Below are 23,213 nucleotides of genomic sequence, written 5' to 3' on the forward strand. Positions count from 1 at the left end.
TTTTTAAGTGTCCCATTACAAGTGTTTTTAAGACCTCTTATGGAAATCGAGAGTTCATGGCAAATTTGCCGCAAACTTGCTGCAAATTTGTCAATGATAATTTTCACATGCAAATGAGCTTTGCGGCAAACTTGCGGCAAATTGTCTATTGTTGTTAAAGGTTTGCCAGAGGTTCACCACTACTGGCGAAGAGCTAAAAACTTCTGGCAAACATTTGAGGTGAATCAAAAGCACATTTGCATGTGAAAATAACGAGCGTAAAATTTTCTGCAAATTTGTGGCAAGTTTGCGGCTAGTTTAGATTTTTTTAAGTCCTCGTGGTGTCGTAGTGTCTCGCCTCAATCCGGGTGGCGGAGGGCGAATCTCAGTTGCCTCAGCATCTGAGACCGTCAATCCGCATCTTAACACATGGCTTGTTAAGCGCGTTACCGCGGAGACCTAGCGCATGTGGAGGCTTCACACTATTCTCCGCAGCAACACGCACAACTCACCACGCACCCCACTGAGAGAGAGAACCACATTATGGCGACCATGAGGAGGTTAACCCAACGTGACTCTACCCACCCTAGCAACCGGGCCAATTGGTTGCTTAGGAAGTCTGACTGGAATCACTCAGCACACCCTGGATTCGAACTTGCAACTCCAGTCAGCGTCTACTTGCTGAGCTACCCTGGCACCCTTGTCCCTCCATTTCTTTAAAAAAGAAATTTACTTGCTTCCAGTGGGGCACTTATAAATATAGGGGCCAATTTTTTAACATTAAAATACTCACTGTTTTAATAGTATAACCACAAGACATAAAGGATATGCATGTAAAAATTACTAACCTTTACAGTGTAAAGTTATAGCCAATTTTACAACTTTGTTACCATGACGATGTAATGTCAGCAAACACTAGAACTCTAAAACAACTGTAAAAATTGCAATTTACACAAGTTTACAGTTAAAATAATACACAAGAATTTAGAATTACAGCAAGTACTTTTATAAAATTATATGCTTCACATTTCTGTGTTTAAACCCTCCAAATATTGGCCACATTCACTTTCATTGACCCCATTCACTTCCATTGTAAGTGCCACAAGCATAGCATTTTAAGACACCATGTTAAGTTGAATATAGTCTTTTAATGACACATCTCAATAACATAGCTCTGTTCTCCATTCTGTACTCTGTTCTGCTGTTTTTGAACACAAGAACGTGACTTATGTAAATGCCCCCTACGAAACGTGCCTGTTTGGGGTCAAATGACCTGGAAACCAGCCCAATTATACAAGGCTTCCTTAAGAACGATTAGTACACTAATCATTCAGGCAACCCACCGAGTAGCTGAAAATATGAAAATATGTTGGTTTACACATCCCTAATAAAAACATGCACATACAGGTACTGTATACACACGCACTTCTACACCTAATAATATAACCTCCAACTACAGGTTACACATAAAAGGAGACTTTGTAGGAAAAAGATCCCAGAGGCCAAACAAATTCATTAGTTTTTTTAACGTTAACAATGCAAACTGTTAAATGTATTTGCTGTAATGCCAGTCTCAGCTTTGCCGGGGTAAACCTGTCTCACTTACAACAATCAAACTGCACTATGGGGATCGCCCTTTTATATGTGTAAAAGAGACTAGCAAGCAGTCACTTCCCTTCTAGTTCTCTGTCTCTCTTTCACCTTCTCTCTCTTTCCCCTTGTTCTATTGTTCCGAAACATACTGGCTTAACATTCTTCACAATATATATATATATATTTCTTAAAGATGACGTGCATTTTTTTTCAATGTTATAAAAGCCATTCGTAAATTGATTTCCCCAAAGACTGTAAACATTGTGGCACTTTTTTTCTTTTTTTTTCTTTTTTTTTAGCAATCTAACATAGCAGCATTGACTCAACCAATGGCAAGGGTTTGGGGCCTACATTTTTAGCTGACTGAAGACAGAGGGTGTTCAGAAACTTGTTTGAAAGTTGGTTGTTATTTTTGCAATTCCATTTGGTGCCACTAGTGGCGCGAGGGGCAAATTAACTAAATAGTTGCGCCACTTTTGCACATGGTATTTTGGCACAAAATCCTGCATCATATTCACTAACCACCTGCAACCTAGTTAAAGCAGCCGCAATCAGCGCTGAAATTACGCTGCATCTTGAGTATTTAAATTAAGTCCTTGTCATTTCTTACACACCTCCTTACTATGTAAATTAGGTTAATTATAGAATGCGCTTCATTCACGAAAATTGCCTGCGACAATTTACGTTGTGCTATTACCGCCAGATAAAAGCAGGCGGTAAAATGGATTTTATTTATAAGAGATATTTGTGTACATTTTCTATCGATCATATCAGCAGTAATTCGTCAAATAATGATCAAATGATGGAGAAGAGCATTATGTCCTGGCATATATCCAGATGTGCAGTAGTCAAGCGTGCTTTCGGCATGTTAAAGAGTTGATTCCCCAGATAGCACACGTCTGTCTGTTTTAGATCTTTTCATCTGGAAAGCATCACTATCGAATTTACATCTGCTAAACATCTTAAAAAGATGTACAAATCTTGTACAAACATTCTAAATAATAAACTCAACTTAATGTCTCAAAGACATTACTGACATCTGAGAGGTGAAAGATGAAATGCTCTTAGACATCTCGGAGATGTGCGTGTGCTATCTCAGGTGTGTCAGATTACAGTAGTCTGCAGCATCCTCCGCTATATAGCGCTAAGAATTGGCACACAAGATTGGAATTGCACATGCAAAGTGCATTCAGCATCGCTTTTACTGGCCGCAATTCATTCTTAGAGAATTCCCCCCAGAAGCTTTAAAATATTTTTGATAGCCTTCTTTATAGGTCGACACTCAAGTAAACAAATAAACGAAACATTGAATGCATTGTACTTCTATTCCTCACAGCCTTGTTTTCATACGTGCCAAATAAAATATGCCCATTTTAATCACACAACAGCAAATATTAATGGCTAAATGCAACTAAATAATCAAATCCAACTATATGAAGTTTTCTAAAAAGAAACTTGGGGTCGTGAAGAGGTAACAGCGAAATAGGACCATGCTTAGTCAAAACATTGTCCTTGCATAATGAATTGTAGCAACAAACAATTGAGTCATTCTCATGTTTTTTTTTATGGCATAGTCCCACAAACCCCAGATTGCTTTTTAAAACATCAAAGCTTTGTTTTTTCTCAAGTCTTCCCACCAAGACGTGCTCCTTTCTACCCATCAATTTGTGGGGAGCATCAATCTTGCAATTACTTGGACACCACATTGGAATCATTCGCAACGCATTCACAAAGTATGTCTGAAGTAAATTAGTTGTCCCAATGATATCAGCAAAAGAATTGTGTGAGTGTATGTATGAGAAAGAGAAAGTGACAGTAAAACAGATAAAGAGAGAGAAAAACAAAAAACACTTTAAAGTGTTTCTATGCTTTTTAATGCATATTGTAATAAGCGATTGAGGCCCATAGGCACCAACAACTTCATAATTGAAATCCATACACGTACAAATTACTGCCCTGCTGTTGCATACCAGGCGAAAATTTTGGGCTGCATGATGAAATTATTTGAAACACTACATAAAAAAGATCACACACAGTAATCGCTGACACATCACCCTAAGGACGTAGTGTGGAAACAATCTACCACATTGTTGGATACAAATCTCCATTGTTTGATCAAATGTGATTTAAAAATTAACAAAGGTAGCGGCAGAGTTAGTAGGCCATGGGTTTAGTTTTTAGTTTTTTTTAGTTTTTTCATGGAACACAAAAGGAGATGTTAGGCTGAATGTTAGGGACTGACAGCCTAGGTCCCCATTCTTGCATTCCATGGAATAAACTAAGTCATACAGGTCAACATTAGGAGGGTGCATAAGCATTGCCAGAATTTTCATTTTTGGGTGAACTAAACTTTTAATGTGAACTACCCATAAATGTGTTTTAAAATCATTACTCATTAGTCACAAAAAAAAGTCGAAAATAGCTATCGCCAGCAAAACTTTGCTCTCTATTCCAGGACCCAAATGACATCTAACCCCCGTGCTAATAAGCAATCACACAGACAGAAGCCCGCGAGGCCTCCGGCGCAAGGCAGGACTGAGGAATGGTGTAGATCTTGATGGGGAGGTAGAGGCATAGCAGTAATTAAGTCAGGCTGAATTGAAGGCGCTGCTCCCTCCCTCCGCTCCTGACAGCCCCCATTTGCCGTTTTTATTTTATACTAGAGCAGAGCCTTTGCACCAATGTTCCTGCCCCCCCAGTGCCCCCTCACAATTGTGTGCAAGCTCTGAACTGTTAAGTGCGAAGCTCTTGGTGCTAAATTTGCTTCCTTGCCCCCATTTTCCTCGTTCTCGCCTGAGCACTTTGCAACTTCACAAGCTCCCCCATCATTCTTACCTCCCGCTCTTTGCACATTCAAGTTTAGGTCTGAGAATGAAGGACTAAACTTCTAACTAGTGTGCGGTTACCTGGATCAAATAGACCAGGGGTCGGCAACCTTTTTGAAATGGAGTGCCATTTTTTTTTTTCCTGGTCAATGGCTGTGCCGACACACCCAATACCACCCCACCGCCCCCCAAAAAAAACGTGCATGTATGTGATTTTCCGAAGTTTGAGTCCACTTGTGAAAATGTTTCTATTTTGCATTTTTCTATTTTAATCGTTTATTTTTCATTACAAATGATATTATCACAGAGGGGTAATCACTAGTACGCAAGAAACAGCTAGAGAGGAGCAGTCTGTTTTATTTATATGAAGTTTTTCACACCTTACCTGCATTCCAATCTACATCTTGTAATCCTTCCTCATGATCACGCAGCATGTTTTCATGAGCTGAATGGGAGTGTGACGAGACTTGCGCTGCGTGTGCAAGCCATTCATGCATCACAAGCTGATCAACTATTTAGCCCTTTTCGGTGAATCTAAAACTTTATTTCCAGGTTTTAATATTTTGAACCCCACGATGTGGGTTTATGTTTTCTCTTTTAATTGTTTAATGTCATTTTGAATATGACCATGGTTTAAGGAGGGTGTACCTGTATGCTGGGTTGGAAATCACAAGGATTAATAGTAGGGGTGTGACGTTACACTTAGCTCACGAGACGGGATGATACACGATATTGAGTTTACGAGAACGAGACAAGACAATATTTTCACACTATTTTTAAGAAATCTTCAATAATGAAATATATGACTGGAAAAGTAGTCTTTTATTTGACTGAAAGTCACAAAATGCAGAACAATGCAGGTGCATTTTGAAATGTTTTAACTAATCAACTTGTAATGAATGTTACTTTAGTTCTACTTTTTGAGTATGAATTATCATATGCAGTAAAAGACAGAACAATATGCAAGCCCTGTAAAGGTTTTGGGTCTGTACAACCTTGGCCTTGGACTCTTTGTAGAGGTTCGGGACCACCATGCGAGTAAAATGCGTGCATGACGGGATGGTGTACTTCGGTTCCAATGTGTGGAGGAGTCGCGGAAATCCCAGATTTTCCACCACGGAAAATGGCCTCATATCAGCTGCAATGAAAACACCGATGTCTCTCATTATTGCCGTGGTTCTAGCACTTGACTGTGGAAGTTGAGATGCAAAGGCATTAGTCAGCGTTGTCTGGCCTTTCAGTGTTTTCTTCACAGGTGCGGTTGATTTTAGTTGAGAGCTGTGGTGTTACTGTAGGTGTCTTTGCATAGTTCTCGTGTTAGCCGCGGTGTACGGCACTATTTTCTTACAGTGCTTACATACTGTTCGTGTCTTGTCTGTCACTCTGTCGCCGTTTATTGTTTCCACCGGGTACCCAAAATGCTGCCACACAAATGATTTAAAAGTGGCGGGGGCATCTTCTATGCTAATTTCACCCTCACACTCCGTCATGCTGATATCGTGAGACAGCTTTTCACCTCGACGAGAAATATCGTCACGTTTAATATCGTGAAATCTCGTGGCACGAGATCTCGTCACACCCCTAATTAATAGTGGTGTTTTCAGTTATCCTTCTTACATGACGTGTTGTTCTGAAAGCAAAAAGAAACAAATGATACTTGGAATGTAGGCTGTCATCCGCGCAGCCTGACCGAAGCAAAGCGGCACATATACTCACATGATTAACCGAAAGTGAAGCACTGCCGGCTCATGATGTGCGAATGGCTTGCATACACTGCATGAGTCTGTTGGGTATGCTGCAGTCTCGTCACATTTTAACTTTTTGTTTAGTCTCCCATTCAGCTCATGAAAACATGCTGCAAGATCATGAGGATTACATCAAGATGTAGATTGGAATGTAGGTGCAGAATTTCATATGAATAAAATAGAAATCTCCTCTCTCACCGTTGCTGGCGTGCCAGTGATTACACCTCCATGTGTCAATGCTGGCACGCGTGCCATAGTTTGCCGACCCCTGGAATAGACTATTGAAGTGGTTCTCAACTAGTTTTGCTCCAGGATACAGATTTTACATCGGACATCAAGTAGACCCAACACATTACCAAATATTTAAAGGTGAATTCAGTTATTGTTTGTTTATGTCGTTCTTGACAATATAATAGTTATTTTGGACTTACACTGACACTTTGTGAAGTGGACAGACTGATCTCAATATGAATTTGGCAACAGTAGGTCGAAAGTTCTGCTGCTGAAATTGGTGTGTACTTACCGAAATTCGAACCACTGCCCCCAGTGGCCGAAGCTGGAAATATTTTTCAATGTATGGGCACGTGTGAGCTCCAGTTTCTGGGTAAAATCTACCCCCTAACCCAAACCCCATTCCTAAACCTAACCATCAGTAGAGTAAAAATGCAATTTAAGAGCGAAAATGTAATCGCCGAATCACGCTCACCGTTGTTTATGTGAACACGATTACTTCTTGGTTTCTATGCAAGACCAGAATCTGTGTCTTGGAGGCTGCAAGCCAGTAGCGCCAGAGGAAAAATGTAACATGTTTGAACTGATGCAAAAATGTCAGTAATTATGCTAAATGGGGTAGATTTCAGTGTACATGAACATTCGGAAGCAACATGCAAAAGTAATAGTTTTATGTTACCGATGCCATTATATAAAATAGAAATGCACTATTTACAACTAGCCATGCTTAATTTATTCTGTGAGTGAAAGTGTCTGATGATGGGGGGGTTACTTGAGGTTTTCACGCAACCTGCCCATGTTGGCATCTGCCTAATTTGGCTAGTTTCAACTTTCAACCAAGTAGCAGATAAACTTGCACCAAAATGCCATAGATTGATTGGACGCATGGCCTTTGACATCAACAACAAAATGTATGGAAAGCGTTATATCTCTCTTTTCAAAGTTGATAAGCCTTGTTTATTTTGCTGTCCTAAATACAAGACTACACATAATTTTATATAAATATATATTATTTGCTACTAGCATTATTTTTTCCTCTTGTCCTCAACCCTTTTAGAACAGACATGCGACCCACCAGTTAAGAACCACTTAAGACTATTGAATATGTATAGTGGTCACTGGAATTACACACCCTTTTTGGGTTTGTCCTGTCTAATGAGTTGACCACCTCACAAAAGAAAGCATGTAGGGTTGATTTTCTTAAAAGTGCTCTTTCAGTCACAGTCCAGACAACAATATTGTCCCTGCCCTTGCCTAATTACTTTGTAATGAGCCTTGTAATATAAGCGGTGCACTAGCGTAAACTGTAAACCTTAATTAAGAAAGCCACCTTTAAATGTGCCCAACCACCATGTACCAAAGCAATACTATATTCACGTGAAATGCACCTAATAAGGGACTGAAGCTGCAGAAATAACCTCAAACAAATATTTTGGATGTTATGATTCTGGCATTTGTTCGTAAGTTTCTGAATAAAGTTCAAACCATCCTCAAGGGATTGGACTGCATATCGAAGATTTATAGCAGTTGAGTTTGATCCCACTTAAATTGCTTTGTAAGAATTTGACTCACACAAAATAGATTTCCATTGCTGCTACAGCAACTTAATAAATAGAGTAAATTTTTGGATTATTGCAACTGTGAATATGAGAAAGCCATCTATGCATACTAACTAAAGCACTAACTAAAGCATATGGACAGCTTCTAAAATGTAAACCTTCTCAAATCTTTACGAATCCTCTAGTCTGCTAGAACAACATTTTTACATATGATTACCTACAACAGAGTGGCTCTGGAGGAATTTCTGACACACACAAAATAGATTTCCACTGTCGCCAAGGCAACTGTATAGTGTACATTTTTAGATAACTATAACCGTGGATACGAGAAAGCCTTTTATGCATACTAAATTACCCACATTGTAGTGACTTCCTAATACATTTGCAAATATGGTTTGTCATTGTGAGACTCAAATAGCTCTAGATCAGTAAATGTTGTGATATTAATGTAAAAAAAAGAATTGTTCACCCAAAAATTTAAATTCGGTCTTTTTGTAGCAGGTCTATTCCAAACAATGACAGTTTATTTTTTCCATATCTGTCGAGCTCTAAAAATGACAAAAAGCACTTCTCCAGTTGTGTTCAACAGAAAAATAACAGCATACAGGTTTGGAATAAGATTCAGAATTTTCAAGTTTGGGAGAACTATTTCTATGAAACTGACACTGTATGTGTCTTGCGCAATGCTGTGTGTCCTCCGCCTGATTTTGCACTGAGCACAGGCAGTGCAACAAAGACACACTCAAAGGAGAAGCATCCTCAGTAGGCTACATCTGTTTCCCCCTGCCTCTCTCCCTCTCTCTCTCTCTTTCTGTCTTTAGAGGGTGGCTGGCAGGCGAGTAGTGATGCCAGCAGTGGCAGCTTAACCTATTTTCGGAAATACCACAAACTTCTATTAATAGCCCTGCTGAGCAGCAGGCCTCTCCACACATCCCAGACGGGTCCCACAAACTCACTAATAACGTCCTCTCCCAGATCACCTTTCAGTGATGCTCATGTCATAGAACTACTTCTTAATACTAAAATAAAAACAGAAGTATACTCGGTAATGTTTTAGTCTGTAGAAGGGATATTATCTTTCTAATATGCTCTGTGATAAGGCAATCTGGTTAAATTCTTCTACAACAAGAATAACAAATTTCCGGCTCTTTTGCAAAGAGTGCATGGGACGTCACAGAGGGCTGAGAGAGTATGTCTGCATTCAGAAATGATTGGAAATAACAGCATTGTAGTAAAACTAGCCCATGGATTTCCACTTCTGATAATAGCTGCTTGCAGTAGAGCCTACCTCATCTCATTGGTATTTGTGAGTATTCGTACGCTTTATACGCATTTGTTTTAAGTTTGGATAGACACCGATTTGTACAATATCAACACATAGTTTCTAAAATGCTAACCCTTATGAATCTAGATGTATCGCAATTGAACCTGCAATAAATATTCGCTTCATATTTGTTCAGCATAGCGCCTTTACACTCCGCAGGAGAACTGCGGAAATGAAGGAGTTTGCACTTACTTGAGACTATAATATACTTTGGTTTCCCGCATGCCACTAAAATTATTAATCAACACAGTCCACACAGATAGTTTGCGTGCAGCCCAGTTTTTCTAGCCTTGAGTATCTGTTTGCTACTGTGAGCGTACATCTGTCAAATGCGTCCGTACAGGCTCTTGGTCAAAAGTGTAAACTCTGAGGGCCCTATTTTAAGAGTGCTAGCACTAAGCGCAGTGCTATGCTTTAAGTCATATGTGCAAGTCAATGGGCATGGCCATGAAGATTTTGTATTTTCGTGCAAGGATGCGCTAAGTCTAGGCGCAAGTGAGTTGGCGAAATTTTGCGAGCAAAGCGCTAATGGGCTAGGTCATGTGCAATTTAATTCTGAGGTTTTTCTCCGGTTATTGCTCTTACTTTGTCCTATTATATAGTCCATTCTCTGTCAAGTACCAGCGATATAAACAAAGACAGCATTTTCATAAGAAGCTGGTAGTGTAAATGGATTGTATGCAATGAATCAAAATAATTGAAATATGGACTTATGTTCTTTTGTGCATTAACTGCATCATTGATGAATGCCAGACATATTTCTATAACAGTGACACGCTCCTTTTATACACATGGGAAATGTGGTTTCCATCAGGATTTGGATGTAGGCTCCATTATATTATACAGTAGAGAATGTAAGTATTATTAATCATTTTCATCTACTGACACACAAATCATGGCTAGTATTAACAGTATATTAACACAGTATTAACATTTTACCGGCACACTCTTCGCTTCTACCGGTCAATTTTGATTTTTAAAAATTCAATTCATTTATTGAAACTTTAAACCAAGAAAAATTACAAATTAAACCAAAAATATTTCTAAATTCAAATTACAATTTAAATGAAAATATAATCAAAATAAACACTCTCACCCACGGCCACTTGCATTTTGCGCTGGTATTTAAAACTGCGCTTAGAATTAGTGCTCTTACGAAAACTGGATAAGATGTAGCGTTGCACGTAGTGCTGCGCTTAGTGTGGTCACGAAAATAGAGCCCAGAAAGTCTAGAATGCCAACTGTGCACGAAACGTAACAGTATGAAACAAAAATAAGTATACCCTAGCATTCAGATCACCTGTGTCTTCATTAATTGTACAATAAAATGAAGCATGAAGCCTCCACATGCACTATATCTCCGCAGTAACGCGCTCAGCAAGCCACGTGATAAGATGTGCGGATTAATGGTCTCAGACACAGAGGCAACTGAGATTCGTCCTTCGCCACCCGGATTAAGTCACTACGCCACCACGAGAACCTAGAGCACATTGGGAATTGGGCATTCCAAATTGGGGAGAAAATTAAAAAAAAATAATAATAATAATAATTAAAAAAGTTCCAAGTGGTCCGGTCTCTACATTTCCTTCCCAGCAAAGGTCCGGATAATAATATGTACAGTAGCTTACATGGTGTCAGTAGTCATTTGGCTACGAAAGTATATAATTTTTATAACTTCCTACATTGGTAGCAATAGTACTTTGTAAAGAAATAAAAAATAAATCCTAAACAGTCAAAAATAGTCAGTAGTGGGGTCTGAGGGATCTTCTACCAAAGGATTAACCCACCCGTGCCGGTGCGTCCTGCTGGATTTTTTCCTCATAACAGCGGAAACAACTTAAAATACTCCATCATTTTTGGGCATACAGATAAGTGTAAGACATCACTAGAGACTATAAAGGGTCTACTTTTATTTGTGTACACTCACAATAACAACAAAACCTTGTGCTTTTGTAAAATAAAGAAAACAGGGTGCGCTCTCAGCCGTCTCTGTCTCCGTGAGCATTTTTCTGAAATACGTCACAAAAATGAACTGAAACTCCACGAATATTTTATCACACAAACATGAAACATATGTCTAAAGAAAACTTAAAATGTCTAATTTTAAATTTAAAACAAATATTCTCCTGCAATGTAATCTGTATGAAACAAAGAGATGTACAGTTTCTCCGGGCTCAGCTAATTATCCCTAATGTGATCCCACCCACCAGCAGAGCGCGCTATTCATACGGTAATGTGCTGAGACGATCGATGCAGATGGTAAACGCCCCCAACACTGCCTTAAAAAGCATCAGGTTCATTCACTTTTCTCCGCGTTTGGAAGATGGCATGCTACACAGGTGAGGAAGCTCCTGGATAGTGACGAAGAGTTCACATTTTCCTCAGAAGAAGATCGGAAATCTGACGATGAACGTTTGAATTTTGAAGAGCGACTTGATCCAGCCGAGGATACAATTTCGGATGAGTAAGTCATTTATTTAGTTTTACTTACATATTAGTTGACATGCTATTTTATATAAACATGGACATATTTTACTAGCTGGACTATTTCCAGACTTGCCAGCCAGGATTCAGAGTATTGAAATTTGAAATATGTCCTAATAGGCAAGTTTTAGTTACATTTAAATGTTGTTTTGGCTAAAGCAGGTATTTAAATTGTATGCTGTATGATATAAATATGATATGTAATATGATATAAAAATAATACGAATGTTTAGATTATATTTTAACTAGTGTTTCTGCTGCCTTATTATCATCAATGAAGCTTGTGCTTGCAAATATCTGTTCGGGTGTAAATGTGTAAAATGTGCTGTAAATATGCCCATATTAGAAAATCAGCATATTAGAATGATTTCTGAAGGATCATGTGACACTGAAGACTGCAGTAATGATGCTGAAAATTCAGCTTTGATCACAGGAATAAACTGCATTTTACAATATATTCAAATAGAAAACAGTTATTTTAAACTGTAAAAATATATCACTGTTTTTGCTGTATTTTGGATCAAATAAATGCAGCCTTGGTCAGCAGAAGAGACTTCTTTTAAAAACATTAAAAAATCTTACAGATCTAAAAACTTTTAAACGGAAGTGTAGGTCTTAAGTTTTTAAGTAAAGTCTTTATGTAAAGAAAATGAATAGTCAGATTACTTCTTTTAACTTAAACTTGATTTTGTGAATACGCTACAAACAATACATTCAATCATTAAGTCTCCTCACATTCATTCTCTCTCAGGGAAGGGGTCTTTGTCTCCTCAGGTGTGAATCACATCAGTATTCATGATCATCCACGCCTCCTCGCATATGGCCTTTCTAACACTAAAAGTGTCTTACAAAAGTTAAATGACTATATTGTTATGTATGAATGAGTGATCAGGATGGTTTTCACATCATTTTGTAGCAAAAACTCTAGGCTACAAGATCCAGTTCTCAAAAGACATGTGAACAAATATTTAGTATTTGTTATATGGCCTTATTTCAGTGACTTAACATTTTTGTTTTTTTCAAAAAGGATGCATAAACGTTATTTTCTCAAAAATACAAACATGTAGATACGTGTTGTTCACATATTATTGTAGCCCAGTTTGTGCTGAATACAGTGTTATCAGACTTTAGCCATTAATATGTTTTTAAACAGCTGAAAAAAGCACAAATGTCAAGGCATGTCAAAATTTCTCCAGGGCCCAAAACACCCTCAGACCCCAGAGGGTTAAAATATTTCATCAAGACTTCATCAGTCAAGGGCACTTGGACATGAATATTAATGACAGCAGTCCAGTTTTTGTTTTTAAATATTTTTACATTCAGAATATATAATATGTGTATGGACACAGGATGGCCTTTTGATGGATAAAATATACTGTATGGGGGTTCAGCGGTGTCCCCTGAGAGAAAATGTATAAAAATGTAAAAGTCTAAATTTACCATTTTTATATTTTCCTTAAAGTGAGAATCTACTAACAAACAAACAATTTACATAACAACAGTGAAGCATTCAAATACTGTTTACTTTATTTAAATATAAATATGCTTTCCTTGCCATCCATGCCATGATGACATCTCTGATAAATTTTCACAAAATTAGAACAAAAATCTGTTTGTTTATTATAAAAAAGGCTCCTAACATGCTGATTAATGAAGCCACATTTAGATAGAAAAAACATCCTGACACAAACCTGGCTTAGCTGAACCGTCTGAATCACATATCAGACAGATGAAGATAGTTTCTTTTTGCTTCATTTTTGTTTTCTACACTGTTTTTAAGCGAAAGATGGCAGTATCTGTAGCGGGGTCTCCACTACTATTGTTAAAATAACCATGCCTGCAACTACGTACAGTAAATCAGGCTTTATGGGGCGCCTCATATTTATAGCGGGGAGACAGGCAACGCGCGGAGAGCAGGAATAAGTGCGTAGTACTGGACACGCTTTATACCTGCTCTAGCGCGGAACGCACTATTCCTGCTCTGCGCATGTATATACATGCTAACACAAGCACTTAGCCAGGTGTCAGATAATTAACACAAAGATTTACTGTAGATCTCGGTCCGGATTGACGTGTCCTTCGGTCCATATCTGGACCGGAGTCCGCCTATTTAGTACCCCTGTACTATATAGTTGCATTTTTCTTTGCATGCCCTCGCTTCAATTACGAACACTTGATTATCTAATCAAATAACAAAATATGCATTGATGTTAAGATATAAAATATGCATAAAAATCAGTGATTATTTTTATTTTATCTCTAGAGGTTGCTGTTATACTGTAGAACCAATCCTTTCTACAATAAAAAAAAAAAAAAAAATATCAACAACTATCGGTACAGAGTTTTGCCGATAACCGACAGTTTCAAAAAGCAACTGTCGACACCGATTAATGGGTAAAACTGATATCAGTCTACCTCTAATCTAAAGTACTGATGAAATATCATGAGAAAAATAACTACAATGTAAAGATAAATCGAAATATGATTGTATCACCAAAGCCCTAGCTAGAACCACACTTTACGCCTGAATACCTACGAATTATAATGATCACAATGCGTATGCAACAGTCTCATTCTGTATTACTCTCAACATCGGTGAAAGTGTCACACAACTGCCCATCCACACCTCCCCCTTCATATTCAATCTTTTTGTTTCCACCCTCTCCTCATCTGCGGGGGTGGATCTGACTCTCCCTTCCTGTCAGAGGGGCCCGTCACTCCAACGATGCCTCCGGATTAAAGGCCCCATTTGTTTTCAGTGGTTCTGACAATCACTCCATCTCTCTCAGTCTGTTCATCTATTGTGCTTAGCCCTCTGCCTTACTGTCATTTTACCTCTGTCCAGTCCAGCTCTATGTGTGTGCATAGCATTTGTCACAGCTCTCTGACTGACATAATGACCATGCCCTCATTCCTGAGATCAAAGAAAGTGGAAAAAAAAGGCTTTTCTGCACCAATTTCAATGAGGCATTTACATGTTTCCAAGCCACTCTCATCAACTGCAACAGAATCCTTATTTCGCTGTTCATTAGTCAACCAAGCTGAGTGTTCATTTATTTTCCTCTCACCAATGAATCTTGAAAAAATCAGGAAAGAGCAGTCATTCCTGTGGATCATACAGTTCATTCTCTCTTGCCTTGTCTTTATCGCTCGTGCTTTATTGTTTCCTCCATAAAGTAAAAAAAAAAACACCTTAGAATTGACCTTGTAAAAGTTTATAGATTAAAAAAGTTTTTAAAAAGTAAACAATAAGCTTTAACCCTGGGAACTGACCTGCACAATTTTGAAATTGTAAAGGAAAATCAAGCAATTTAAAGGTGAAGCACGTAATTGTACTTACATTTTTTTTTTTTTTTTTTTTTTTCAAAATGTTCAGGTCACTCCCCAATCTGCCATTGATTGGCTGTTTTTCCTATCCCAAACTTTTCTTTGGTTAAGTCAATTTAGGTCTGGTCAAGATCAAGGTGTTGGAGAGGATGACATCACGACTAGTCGAATTCAACTCAACGAATGAGCTTTAGTCCACTATTAAAAATCAGTAGTCGTACAACCCCTACTGAAGACCAGCATATTATCCCCCATAAAAAGACAGTCACCAAGGAGGGATTCACAGCATCTTAAAATAGTGCATCAATAATTTTCCTTTTGTGTTTTATGCTCAGACCACATAAAACGGACATGTTACAGAAGGTAGTGAACCTCTTTCCTCAGAGGGATTTCTACAATACTCTACTATAAGTGCCATCTGCTGATAAATGGTAATGCCGTTAAAAAACTAATTTTCCATCTAAAAGAGAAATAACCTTCTCCACATGGGGGAAAGTCCATCTAAATGCAGGTAAAGGGGAGCTAAGTGGCCAGTTCATATACAGTTCAGATAGCACAGATAGCTCAATGCAAAGTGTGTTGGTGGAGGAGGGAAGATCTTATCCTGACATTCAGACCTACAGTTCCTGCCAGAAGAACAGATGAATCATTGCATTTTTTATAGGGAGCCTTGTTGCATATTACAATATTTACAGATGCTTGGGTTTTCTGACTGTCAGACTATTTTTAAGTTATAAAGAATCCGCTGGACACATTTGATTTAAAGATCAAGGACAAGAGCATTTGCCTGTTTAAAACTTTTAAGATGGTACATCATTATATTTTTGGACAGGTAAATGTTTTCTTATTTATCATGTAAAGGTGACGTGTCATTTTATCAATGTAAAAAAAAAATTCCTATCCCAGCATAATGCACAGAATCAACTTTAAGTAAGCCATTTACAGGTTGATCCCCCAAAGAGCTGTAAAGAGTCGATTCTCATAAAACCTGTCAAGAAAATGTCATTTTCTTACATTGTGACATTACTTTTCATGATATGTCTCGAACACAGTTTTGGTTTGAATGAATCAAACATTTTGGTTTAACTGCCAAATAGTCTCACATTACAATTCATGTCTTTAGGTGTTAAACTTTTTTAATGAGGAAAAAATTACTGAGTGCACCTTTAACTCTTGACAATACTGGAAATATAAAACTATTTCCAAAACGCTGTCCAATGCTACCTCTATACTGTAAGCACTGAAGCTTTTATAAGCCAGGTTTTCAGCTTTCGCATGGCCTCCCTACTGTTAAAACGGACCAGGACAGAAATTAAAACTGTTTAATATTGTATACAATTATTTCTAAGATTTCAATCTTATGTCTCATTCACTTATACTGTAAATGCATTAGCACAATGGTCCCCTAGACAGCAGTAATGCATTGACACTCCACAGTATCAGATGTGAATGGGTCTGCATTAAGTTTAAATATTAAGATAATTTTATTCAAGTTTAGTTCTAAAGATCCTTGTATGTGTGTTTGTATGTGTGTCGCATACTAGCGTTCAGATGTTCTCCAGGCCTTTCGCATTGTCAGTTAAGGCTAACACAAACTTATCCTTGGGCATCTTCACATGCAGAGTGAAAATGTGTGTAAGAGGCTTTCAAAGTAATGCAACAATAGTCTATTTATGCAACACACAGCAGAAGATCGACTATACCATAATCATATAAGATTACAAATACAGCATAGCATGTGTCTTAAGCTTTGCAGGCTACAGCATCGACAATCTGTAGCTGTAAAACATGCACACGTTTCTAATACCACTCAATAACTCCTTACTATACAATGTCAAAACTAATCAAATGCTGAGCTCAAGTGATCACAGGTGACAAGCCAGAGTAATGCTCACCTGTTAATGCAAAATCAAGAGACATCAACTGTTAGGCCCATTGAACAGATCTCATACTAGTTCTTCATATTGAACACTGCAGGGAATGATGTCTCAAGCAAGCTTTAATTGCAACAAACCAACTGATCCGAGGGACCGAAACCTCAGACAATAACTACAGTTGCTAATCCTCCTCCGATATTATGGTCATGCTTTATTACCATGCTTAGCAAACTAATGCTGTGCTTTCCTGTGTGGATTAGCGGACTGACTTGGCTCCCAAACATGTTTCCCCCATTGGAAACCTGTGTCCCATACATGTGATACATGTGACAAATTTATGAAAAACAAATGCCTTTACTGTCTCGTTTGCACTGCTGTACTAAACCACTCAAACAAGATTTTCTTTTGAGAATTTGTGCATATGCAAATAGATGGCTTTACAAAAGGGAAATGTACAATGGGTACTGGCATTGAGACATTCATCTTGCTTCTCCTGCATCTGTTACGCTCCTTAAATTGTCTAGGTCTTCCCTTATGTGGGGAAAACTATACTTAGTTTTTGGATAAAAAAATTACATTAGCATCTTCAGTCACATTTTAGCAAAACATTTACACCACCTTGGAATGTACATCACCAATGCAGTCCATTTTGTGACTACTCACAAGACTGTATGAAATCTATAAGCTGCATAAAAAGGCATGTAAATATTTGCTGACTTGTCCTTATCTTATGCCCTCATAGAATAATACATAAGATGGAAAACTGACACTTTCACCCTAAGGAATATAATCTCTATATGGCCCTTTACAACTCATATGCAGTACTTTAAAAAATGAAATGGCATTTTATCCAGCTTATGGGGGGTTTTGAGTCATAGAAACTACTAAATGTGAATTACTTTCATCTACATAAAAACACATGTTAGACAAACAATATTCCCCTAAATGTTGCCCCAACAAGCCTATCAGAGTTGTCTGAATGAACAGTTTAATGTTAAACAATTTTGCTGATTTGCGAGTTCCAAGCATGCATTGCAACATGAATAAATTATGCGGTTAGTGTTATAGGCTTATATTTTGCTGGTTATTGACTTTATTTATGCTGTTATTGATGTTTGTTGCGATTGTTACACCAATGTTAGGAGCACATCTTTTAACTTTATGAGGTTTGTTGATTATCACCGTTATTGAGGTTTGTGTGGTAAGGGTTAAGGTCTATTGTGTGTCTATGTCAAACAATTGTAGGTTCTGCCTTGCACTTAACTTCATGTAAAAATCATTGAAATGCTGACAAAATGAAATTTCTCATATTGGGAATTGATAGTTGGCTGAACAAGAAATAAATAGTTCTCTCAACAAGAATTTTTGCATTTAGTGAACACAAAAATTCACATTGACTAAACAAAGCAATGTTACTGAGGACAAATATTAAGACAGTTGTTGAGAGAACTCAAAAATCTTACTGCATCATGTTGCTTTGATTTTGTAAGTTTCCTCAAAAATATTTTTTTTTCTTCAGTGCAGCTACATCAGTCAGATAAGTTTCTATAATGTATGTTTTTGCATTCCTGTAGCTCAACTGGTAGCACGGTGCTTGCAATGCCATTGTCAGGGGTTTGATTCCCAGGGAATGCATGTACTGATAAAACATTTAGCCTACAGCTTGAATGCATTGCAAATCACTTTGGATAAAATGCCAAATGCATAAATGTAAAAGTATTTTACCCTATTCTTCATTGAAGAGATGTTCAAGACATTACACCCCTATTTGGTCAATATAATAACACCATGTAGGCTGACACCAGGTTTCCCATGGCATACTACTAAGTCTTTGGATGTAGACTTAAATATTTAGACGTTTAACTGATGGGACTATGAAGCTCACAGTAATGCACTGGATAAGGTATATTCACATAGGCTTGACATTCATAAATGCCCAAGAGGACCAGTTTATTAACACTCAGATTGGATGTTCCCTCGTGTTTCTGTCTTATATTACTAATACAATTAATACTCAAAATAATTTAATAATTTACGTCACTATGATGCCTGTTTATACCAAGATTAAAGGGCTCGTGCATAAATTTCTCCTCAGAGCTGGCGCGTTTTTGTTACATCAACCGTCGATTTTAGGTAAGTAGTAAGTACTTTCCTACATACCCTCTAAAAATGTACAAGACAAATACTTACATTTACTTACTTTGTCAAGGAGGACACATGACAGGACCTGAATCGGGCTAATCATCCGGGAGGGGGATAAAGACGAGCCGGAGGCGCCAGTTCGAGAGAGTGAGAGACGCATGGGGCTGCGTTGTGTGTGTCTGTGTGTCTTTATGATTTATGTTGTTTTAAGTTCATTTATATCATTAAACGTTATGTAGACTGTTCAGCCGGTTCCCGCCTCCTCCTTGCTCATCCCTTACCCCGTTATATTGGTGCCGAAACCCAGCCTTGCCGCTGCTGTCCACCAAAGAAGCAGCCGCGACTGTCTGCCTGGGGACGGAAGGGTCACTACCGGCCGCCGAGAGCTGGAGGAACCACTGCCATCCGCCGAGAAGGGGAGAAGCGGTTCCGTCCGCCAGGGGTCGGATGGCTTGCTGTCATCCACTGGGGAAGGAGCAAGCTGTTGAGGACTGAGCGACAACGTGTCCGGGAACCGGCGAGCAAGTTTTTCTCTCTCTCTCCGTCGCTCCGGCCTCGCTCTTTCCCTCTCCCCTTTCCCTCCCCTCGTCTCTCCCAGGGCTCAAGAAAGGCGGGGAAGACCTGCCGGCAGGCACGGCCAGAAGGGCAACTGCCGTCCACCGAGAAGGGGAGGAGGGGTTCCGTCCACCAGAGAGCGGAGGAGTGGTTGAGGACCGGGCGACAGCGCGCCCGGGAGCCGGCGAGCAAGATTTCCTCTCTCTCTCCTCTCTCTCTCTCTGTGTCTCCGCTCGCCCTTTCCCTCTCCCCACGCCTCCCGTTGTCTCTCCCCCAGGTTCACAGGAGGCGGGGTGGACCACCTGCTTACAGAACAGCTGGAAGGGCAGTGTCTCCTCTCCAGAGATGGGGGGGAGTTAGTCAGACCGGTAGTGCCCCGGCCTGAATCGGAAAGGGGAGAAGTGTGACAGGGATGGCCGGGCGCTGAATCAGCTGATCAGCGGGAGCGCGAGATAAAGGAGAGCCGGAGGCACCAGTTCAAGAGAGAGAGAGAGAGAGAGAGAGAGAGAGAGACGCACGCAGCCGTGTTGCATGTGTGTCTGTGTTTCTTTATGTTTGTTTTAAGTTAAGTTTGACATTAAAATTTTATGTTTACTGTTCAGCCGGTTCCCGCCTCCTCCTTGCCCATCCCTTACCCCATTACACTTGCATTTTGCCATGTATATTCCCTCAAGAATTTAAGCATGTGTCAGGACTGAAATTAAGAATAAAATCAATATTTCACTCCATTCTCTTGACATCTGGCCAAATTTAAGAAGCACAACTCTGGCCCATGAAATCAATGTAGGCCTCTCATTACATTGACATGTTCAACACAGTTAAACCCCAGCTGAACCCGGCAACTCAGGGGGTAAATAACATAGATGAACGCTTGAGCAAATGGAGCCTTATTACCATAATTATAAACACGGCACTGATATGAAGCTTAATAGTAACTGACACAAACGAATACAGATGTGAAAATTCTGTTTCCAAACATATCGCTTGAGGAGAATAAATGACATAAACATGATAGTCGCACACAACATTACACCAAAATAGAGGTTTAATTTTAGTCATTGTCTTCTTGTTTGAGTGCCATTTATGACGTCTTTCGTGTCTATTGTCAAGTAGAACGTTACGCCACAATGTAGAAAGCACCGGTCATAGTAGTTCACTTATGCAAAAAATGAACGTGTTTAAAGTGCAAATGTGATTTCATACTAAAACCATTACCAATATTTGCAATAGGCTATATTTTGCCTGTTCATTTCCAAACACTTGCTGCTTATAGAAACACAAGATAATGCTCGAGTGGTGGAGTATTTCCCCATTGAAAAGGATGGAAGAGGCTAAAGAAAGACTCTTTAAATATGAATTTTCTTGTAAGCCTCTTTGCCCCAGTTCCAAGAGCGCGATCGAAAGCAACCAAAATATAACTGCCATAGAAAAAGGCAAGATGTCCATTGCGTGTTATATATATTGGGAAATAAATAATAATAAAAGCAACAGTACCCAATGCAAGAATTCAGAACTGAGAAGCTAAAGTTATTTTATTGCTGTAAGAAATAGTGGCTAAAGGGGCCCAATATTCCACTTTCCGAAGGCTGTTAACATGCCAGTGGACCACATAAACGTCATGTATGATTTGTAATAAAAATAACGTAAATGAATGCATGCGTCACTTGAATGGGTACATTGTGTGCATAAATAAACTGACAAGAAAATATATTCACCACGTTTCATTCATGTGTCACTGAAGAAGAAAACAACAACAATTACTGTAATGTTTACCAAAAAAACACAGAGCTCTTATTGAGGAATCGCCGGGCTCATGCGTTTACCTTTATGCATGCCGGTGTATCGGTCCTTCAATACTGTCAATTCGTGAATTTTCCCAAACTGTTCGAATAAGGGTTTCAGGTCTTTTTCCTCAAGGTTCCGCGGTATTTGCCCGATAAAGAGTTTTATGGCATCTTGGTCTTTCATGGTGCCGTTCTCCGGATGAATGGAGATGGATTCTGACCCGTTCATGGGTTTTGGGAATGGGATCTGAGCGTACTGGTGCTGGTGCGGGATAAGGAGGAGTGGATGTTGGGTCGGTGCTGCCCCGGGTCCAGTGAAAAGCAGGCTGGAGTAAGCGGGATGGGGCGGCTGTGGATGCTGCTCCCCTCTTGTCTCAGTCTGAGTGAATCTGGCCATTCTGAGCTGGGAACAGACTGGATAATAATAATGATAACACACACACACACAAACACACACACACACACTGAGAGAGAGCGAGCAGTCAGCTGGAAACCCAGACTTACTTTTTAGGCGATACACACACGTACGCACACATACACACAGAAAGAGTGGATGTTAAAGTGGTGAGGAAAATTAGAAATTGGGAATGCGTGATTTGTTTCTCCTGAGCGACACCCAGTGGCAATGTCCAGTAAGTGCAAGCAGGCCCACAGTCAGGGTGGCTGACAGAAACGTGTATTTTCCGTTAAAAATACTTTACTTTTCGACAATAACAAGACTAAATGGATCATTAGAAGTATATGCGCACTATTAACATCCAAAACAAAGGTAGGTCTACAAAACACGGCGAAAGAAGAGATACAAACCAACGTTTTACAGAAAAGCTATACATTCAAACCAACTAACCCTGATAGCACACATACATCACCCAGACATCTATTTGATGTGTGTTTACATTTGGAAGACAGTTTTTATTTTATTAATTTTTTTTATGTTGTTTGCTCAACTGCAAAATGTCCATAAAACGTATGTAAATAAGTATGTCTCGGATGTCAATAAGACATTCAGCAGATGTTTTTGAGACGTTTATGGTTTAGAATGTTTGAAAATCTGATCTTTTTAAGATGTTGAGCAGATGTTAATTAGAATGTGATGCTTTGCAGATGAAAATATCTCAAACATGTGCTATCTGGGAAAGTTAAATATGGTTTATTTGGAACGTTACATCCGGGTAAGTCCATACACAATTCGGTTACAAACGAGAATGGCAACCATCCCTTCACGGAAAATTACTACCCAGATAGCACATGTACATCTCCGAGATGTCTGTTTTAGATCTTTTTATCTGTCAGTGCATCTACTTATTTTTTTTTTTTTACAACTTTGGCATTTGAAATGATAGTGGTTAAATGAACCGGAGCCATACACACTTATGGCACACATCTTAAAAAGATCAGATTTACAAAATTGTAAATCTTAAACGTCTCAAAGACATCTGCTGAATGTCTTATTGACATCTGAGAAATCTTATTGACATACGGCTTATGGACGAATTGCAGATGATCAAACAACAGGGGGGAAAAAATGTGTCTTACAGATGTAAACACACAAATAGATTTCTGGGTGGTGCACCTGTCAAGGCAGTAGGTTCTCTCTTCGTCTGACCATGGGGTTCCCCTTTGGTTGTTTTGCCGTCTGACTGGGGAGGGCACAAGAAAAATGTGTTAATTACTGATATTTACTAACAGTAAGTTACAGTGTCTGTCACTATGGTTAGGGTTATGTTATTCAAGGTTATTACATGGGTCTCTGGAATACTTTATTCTGATTGGTCAGTGTTGCCATCT

General features: G+C 39.0%; 1 protein-coding gene across 4 annotated transcripts in view; it reads right to left on the reverse strand.

The window, feature by feature from the left end:
- Window positions 1-21,822, reverse strand: part of LOC127437969 (CUGBP Elav-like family member 5) — a 322,934-nt gene extending 301,112 nt beyond the window's left edge. For all 4 annotated transcript variants that reach the window (XM_051693154.1, XM_051693153.1, XM_051693152.1 and 1 more), the window contains exon 1: window positions 21,465-21,822. In XM_051693154.1, coding sequence (XP_051549114.1) covers window positions 21,465-21,822 — 358 coding nt within the window. The remainder of the gene's footprint in view (window positions 1-21,464) is intronic.
- Window positions 21,823-23,213: the final 1,391 nt, after the last annotated feature.

The sequence above is a fragment of the Myxocyprinus asiaticus genome, chromosome 49 (assembly GCF_019703515.2).
Source record: "Myxocyprinus asiaticus isolate MX2 ecotype Aquarium Trade chromosome 49, UBuf_Myxa_2, whole genome shotgun sequence".
Lineage (NCBI taxonomy): Eukaryota > Metazoa > Chordata > Actinopteri > Cypriniformes > Catostomidae > Myxocyprinus > Myxocyprinus asiaticus.